This window comes from Gekko japonicus, unplaced genomic scaffold (assembly GCF_001447785.1).
Source record: "Gekko japonicus isolate JY-2015 unplaced genomic scaffold, Gekko_japonicus_V1.1 scaffold105, whole genome shotgun sequence".
Lineage (NCBI taxonomy): Eukaryota > Metazoa > Chordata > Lepidosauria > Squamata > Gekkonidae > Gekko > Gekko japonicus.
The window spans coordinates 1,712,609-1,719,144 of record NW_015167532.1 but is presented as its reverse complement, the minus strand read 5'-3'; the positions used below and the strand labels follow the sequence as shown (position 1 = coordinate 1,719,144).

The window sequence follows — 6,536 nt, the reverse complement described above, 5'->3', positions numbered from 1 at the left end:
GATTCCTCAGCGGTCCTTGCTGGTGTGCCACTAGCCCACGGGGGGGGGGACGAGCGGGGGGGTGTAAAGCCGACTTCGTTCCATTCCACCACATCCTTCTCCCACAAAAGGCTTCCAGAAATATGAGAGGACTCTGAAATGGTGGGACCTTCCAGTGGCTAAAATTGGCACCCCAAGCGGAACTGCTCGCTCCAGGGGTGCCCGGCTGCGGGGAATGGGCCTTTAGGGCCTTCGGCCAGACTCCCAGGAACTCTCCCCTTTATTTTTGCCGGGTTTTTCCTGCTGCCTTTCTTATGCTTCTGGAAATGCTATTTTGTTTGCTTTCGTTGTTTTATTTGTTTTGCCCTGACCGTCTGAAATAAAACATGTCTTAACAGCAGCTCCTCGAGAAATGTGCGGTGCTTTGATGCGTTTGCTGAACGGGAGGCGCCTGACTCTGAAATTGAGTTGGGCCTTCTTTGCCACCATCTTTGAACCTTCATCTAATCGTCAGAAACGCTAGTCTGGCAACCCCGCTCTCCCAGGGGCACTTTGGATAGCTGCATGGGCGGGGATTGAAGAGACAGGTCGGATATTAAATCAGCGGGATACAGAATGACTTTTTGCCACAACCTCGAGCTTGCTAAATAGTTTCACCCTCAAAGGAGGCCACTGGGTGACCTTTTAAGCAGAAGTAGCCCTATTTACTCCGAGATGGCTACACCAGTGTAAATAGCCAGCGAATCCATCATGCTTCCTACCTATGGCACAATAGGGCAAGCTTATTTGCATATATAGTGCCTAGCTATGTCGTGGAATATTGCCTGAGTGGGACCTTACAGATTGCAATATTCCCGCCGAGGCGCGATGCCTCCCGTAGACTGCAGCATCGAAACCGAAATTGCTTATGAAGCAACCTCCTTGCTCAAAGTTAGGGTCCATATTCAACTTAATTGCACATGATTAGGCTTTTATCCAATCACGCCCAACCTTCTGATAGTACTTCCTCATAAGGTTTCCTGTTTGAAGGCATTTGCTTTAATCAGAAATGCCATTATCTGTGATTACTGGGAAATAACTCCATTAAAAGCCTGGGGAGCCAAATGGAAAAACAAAGGAAAATAAACACACTTTTCTTCAACGCCTTAAAGGCGTTACTCTTCATGTATTTATTTGGAAGCAAATTATGTGGAAGCTAATGACGCCTCCCAAGGAAAACTGAGATACTTGAGCGCCTCATTTCTTTCAGAAAGTTACTGGGTGTTGTTGTTGTTTACTTGGTAAATTTAAGATTGGGGTGCTTTGCGAGTGGAGCCTTGCACGGACCTGAACCCTTTGGTCGCTGCCTGATGCAGAGGAAGTACTAAAGAAGTCGAATCGATTCAGCCACCCTGTTGGTAGTGGGACTAAATTTGTCTCGCATAGCAGCACTTCGATTTAATCAGACTGTGGCGCGAGTTCATCGTGTGTCTTGAACTGTGTGTACCAGCCCGCTCGTGAAAATGTGGACGCAGGCATCGCTAAAATCAAAGAAATTCAGTGTTTTCAAAATTGGCATCGTTTCCCGTGACCATCGCCCGCTGCCAGTTATGGGTTTGCTTTGAGTGTGGCGATTTGGTCGGGGTGCTGCGTCGAACTGTCGTTGCAGCAGTTCGAAAAATACGAGTGAAATGACGTGGATCGTGCTTTGCTTTCCCCTACATCGGCCATCCAGTTCTGCATGGCTGAAACTCCCAGTCAACGCCCCCCGTGGACAGACCAGGAGGCCCTTTGGCCTTCTCGGCTTTTCGCCTGCTTCTTCGCAGGCATGGGCCAGAGAACAGGGTGGCCCAGGGAGAGCTCTGTGGAGTCCTCGGCTAGGTCCTAGATTCTACCTGATAACCCCAGAAGGGTGGTGGCGTCAGCCTATTGTAGCAAAATAGGTCCAGTGGCATCTTAAAGACCTTTGTTCCAGATTGGTGACCCAGAGCTCGCTTCTCTGAACAGACGAGCCTAGATTGAGCTCTGGTGAGCCAGAGCTCGCTTCTCTGAACAGACGAGCACCGACCTACCAAAGCTCACGATAGACTAAATGTCTGTAAGATGCCCCTGGACTTCTGCTTCTTTCACATCCAACTAGTCTGCCTCAAGTGTCTTCTCCTTCGGGCGCTGCTGACTTCTCCAGCAAACTTCTGCCTTCGGGCACCTGCATTTCTAGACAAGAACACCCGGCACTTTCGAGTCCAGGCGGCTGAGTTTTAGAAGCTGCAACTAGATACGCTTACTTGGGCGTAAGCCTTACCGCACACAACGAGACTGATTTCCGAATAAACAAAAATGCTGCACAACTTCGACTCCGCGGTCTAAAGTGGTCCCAACCACTGTTCCCTCTAAGCTGAGTTAGTGTGAGCTAGCTCACACTAACTCAGCTTAGAGGGAACATTGGTCCCAACACAACTTTTGATGCCGCACACTTGACGAAGTTCGTGCGCCTTCAGCGCGCCAGGGCTGCTGTCCGCTGTGGGGGCCTGGAAGGCAACTCAACGTGAATGTGAAACGGACAACGACGATTTCCTGCAAGCCTGTGACTTCTCCCTCCAAGAACGTCTCGGCCTGCTAAGACTTTTTACACCGTTTGACAGAGATGCTTACTTTCCGCCAGAATCCCGGGTGTGCGCTTCCGAACCCCTGGCGACAACTTGACTGTGGGCACCGTTGCCTGCTTTTGCTTCAGGAGGCGGCTCCCAGACGCGGAAGCAAAACTATGCGGTGTGCTGGTCGGGCTCAGAGAGTCACCAACTATATTTGGGGGGCTTTCTCGACTGGAATAACGTTTCGGTGCATTAACTGATGCAGCCGGAATAAGGTCTAAGAATGGTGTCGATGGCCTGTTTCTCTCTTCGGAGTCTAGTGAAGAGAATTGGCTGAACTATCCGGGAATTAAATCTCCTTTACTGCACTAAAGCAAATGAGGACATTGATTTCTCCCCCCCCCCCCCCGCATCCCCCCCCCCCCGGACTTTAAGTACGAATAAGATTTTCCTGCTATAACTATTTATAGAATAATATTTATATGTTTGTATATCTTATGGTTTTGCAAGCACAGTTTCTAACAGTGCGATCCTAAGTAAAATTACGGTCTTCTAAACCCAAGGAAGTCAACGGGCTTACAAGCATGTAACTCTGTTTAGGATTTTACTGTAAATTACTTTTCGAATTGTTTGGGCGTTAAAATGTTTATATTTTCGTTCAAAAAGAGGGTGATGATATATGTAGAGGACATGTTGAACAAGCCATTTTTAATTTTTTTACAGTCATGTTGTATTGCTAGACCTGAACAGGGTTGTGTGTGTGTGTTTTTAAGAAAAAAATGGCGGCTCTGACCTCTGATGTAGATGTATTGCCTAAAGTTTCTTAAAGTGCCCTCCTCACCAAAAGTCCCATTGAGCTGAATGGGGCTTACTCTCTAGTAAATGGGTTGCAGTGTTAATTATGCAAAAAAATCGATTAACATCCTGGCAGCAAAAACAAAATAAAATCCCCTTCTTTTCAGTTGACATTCACAATTCTCTTCCACCTGTGTACAATCCTTTTAGGACTTAACAATGCCTATGCAGGACTATGTATTGCTCCAGTCTGAGGTTCTGATGTACGCATGGTAGATTTTATAATAAACGTGGGGTTTTTTAATTTCATGCCGTCTTCAAGGATTTAAACACATAAAATGGAGTGAAAATGTCCACAGTTTTGAGACTGCAACTATAAATAGAAACATTCATATTTCATAAAGTTATAAATATTTTATACTGCAAGTTGTAAAATTCACGTGTTCTATAAACTGGTGGTGGGGGGAAGCACCTTTGCTTTCTTGCTAAAAGGCAATGCCACTGAATTCTGTCTCCTAAGCAGCAGGTGGCTAGTCACAGAATTTAAAATTACAGCATCGAATTCATAAGTGGTTTTTCTTTTTCCAAAATTGATACTGTTATGTACAACGCGTGTCGATTATAATTGTGACGTACAGAGAGGTTTTAAGGCAAAAGCAAGTAGTGATAAAAAAAAAAGGCGAGTACACTTCTGAATCTCTTGCCGGGCTGTCATGCCTCTAGCCAATATTTCGGACATTTTTTCCAGGAGGGGAGGCGAAATCGAGATTTGGGTCAAAGATCACAATCAAAATTCTCTCTCTCTCTCTCTCTCTCACACACACACACACGCGCGCGCGCGCGCGCGCACACACACAGAATGTAAAAACACTGAGATTTCTCACACCTCACCTAGAATTCAAGGTTTAAAATGAAGGACAGAGAAGAGGCAATAAATAAAACTAAAAACAACCCAATCGCCTTTCCAAACCCTTCGTCATTTAGAAGTTCAGCATAGGCTCTATTGACAACCGTTCCCCTTTTCGGGAATGCAAGGCGAAGTGTAGCAGAAAATAAAACTGCACCGTTCCCAAGGGAAGCATTTCAGCAGTTATCCCCCTCCCCATATCCTCGAGCATAGCAGAAGTCAGTGGGGCTGAAACAGAGCCCTCTCCCCCCCTCCTCTTCCTCAGGATTTGTTCTTTTCGCCGCAGCCCCTGGACCAGCGCAGGCCGGTTGCCTGGGCAGGCCTCCGCTGTCCCACGTTTGCGTTGAAAGGACCAGCGATGCAAACTTCCCCTTTACACCCCGATCACATGCACAGCCCCTCGCACCGCCGCCACAGGCTTTGTGCAAAGTCCTGGCCGAGCTGCTGAAGGAGACAGACAGCAGCTCGCAAGAGGCAGAGCAAAACACCCGCGAAGCTAGCTAGCTGCGGAGAGGTCTCGGAAGCGCGGGGCGTCTGTCTGGCACAGGGCAAAGGCCTCGGCCCTCAACTAGCGAGAAAAAGTCGCCTTCCCTTCGAACAGGGCGCTTTCCCTTTGCGCTCTCCCGGGATTCCTCTACAAACTTTTCCCAGCAGGCTCCCGGGAAGCGGGGGGAACGGAAAGCCCGATTCCCCGAAGCAGCTGTCCGAGAAGCCTGCTCACGGTCGGCCTTGGCTGAGCCTGCCCCCTCCCCGTTTTGGCTGAGCCAATGGAACGGCCAGGCTCCCGGGCGGAAGGCTCCCTCTCCGGGGCTTCTCTCCCCCAAGAATATTTACAAAGTTAAACGACGAAAAGCTCATTCTATACCCACCCCAAAGGCCGAGGCGAAAGAATGAAGCGAGGGTGGGAGGAGAGAAAGAAACGGTAAAACTCGTAGAACAAATAGGAGAGCTATTTATTCGATTCACAGTCTCGTGAAATGCAGCAATAAAAATCTTTGGACGTCAGCAAAAGTTGTTTTAATATTTTGAATTTCAAAAAACAATGTCCAATGTCCCTTTCAAACAGTGCTTAAGTCTATAAAAAAGGTAACTTAAGCTCTTAAAAAAATTGATAAAGATAGCATCTAAAATTTCCGTCGAACAAAAAAAATCAAAAAAATATTTTATAATCAGATATTTCGGATTTTTTTTACAACACCTTACCTGTAAATTATATATATTTATGTACACATATACACAGAATATTGCAGAATTATATCTAATACACAATATTTCCCACTATTTATGCTGGTATAGTCTTTATACACTGGCCCTTGTTTTTTGTTTTGTTTTTTCCCCCTTCTTCATTAAATTATTGCATTGTATAAACTCTGACTGACCCCCCCTTCCTTCCCCCCGCCCCCGGCTGTCCCAGGCTCCCCCCCACCACCACCACCTCTACTCGCTGTCTGACTTGCCGTCTTTCGAGGCCGTGGAGTGGTTGTACAGTCCTTGTGCCATGAGGTGAACCGCCAGGGAGTTCTTGTTGCCGGTGGCCTTCTTGATCTTGGCCCGCTTGTTCTGGAACCAGATCTTGATCTGCGACTCGTTGAGGCTGAGCTCCTGAGCCAGGCTCTGCCGCCTCTGCTCCGTCAAGTACCTGTTCGTCTGGAACTCCGCCTTGAGTCTCTGCAGCTGCTCCGCCGTGAAGGCCGTCCGGGGACGCTTGTCCTCCTTGTTGGGGTTCTTCTTCTTTGGTTTGCGGGATCGGGGGCCTGCGGTCCCGGGCGGGAGGAGGGGGAGGAGGAGGAGAAGAAGAGGGAGACAACAGAGCGAGAGAGGGTGAACGCGGGCGCGAATCGGCAGGGAGCCCAGAACCACCCCAGCCTTGGCCGCCGCAGGATTCCATGCAGCAGCAGCAGCGACCCGGGGTGGGGGAGCAGGGAGCAGGGGACTCTCCAGCAGCTTTTTCGGCTACGGGCCCGTCCTTTCGCTCTGGCCCTGGGGGGACGCCCGAGACGCCTGGCGAGGAGTAAACCCCCCCCCCATCCCTAGGGTGGCCATTAGGGGCTGCCATTGGGAGCTGCTGGCCAAGGGCGCTCTGTTGTTTCCTGCCCCACCTCCGCAGAACCCCCCCTCCGAGAGAAGGGAAGGAGGCGGCCCCGGGCCAAGGAGACCCGCCGCACGAGGCTCCCTCACAAGGGCGCGATTGCCTTGCATCCCCCCCGCGCCCCCCCAAGTTCAGTGTTTGTTTGTTTCCGCGGGTGAGGGTGGGGCGGCTGCCACGTTGCCCGGACTGCAGAGAG

At 49.4% G+C, this 6,536-nt stretch overlaps 1 protein-coding gene across 1 annotated transcript in view; it reads right to left on the bottom strand.

The window, feature by feature from the left end:
- Positions 1 to 5,688: 5,688 nt before the first annotated feature.
- The window catches only part of EN2 (engrailed homeobox 2), a 2,944-nt gene continuing 2,096 nt past the window's right edge, over positions 5,689 to 6,536 (bottom strand). The window contains exon 3 of the mRNA XM_015413436.1: positions 5,689 to 6,117. Within this exon, the coding sequence (XP_015268922.1) occupies positions 5,689 to 6,117 (429 nt within the window). The remainder of the gene's footprint in view (positions 6,118 to 6,536) is intronic.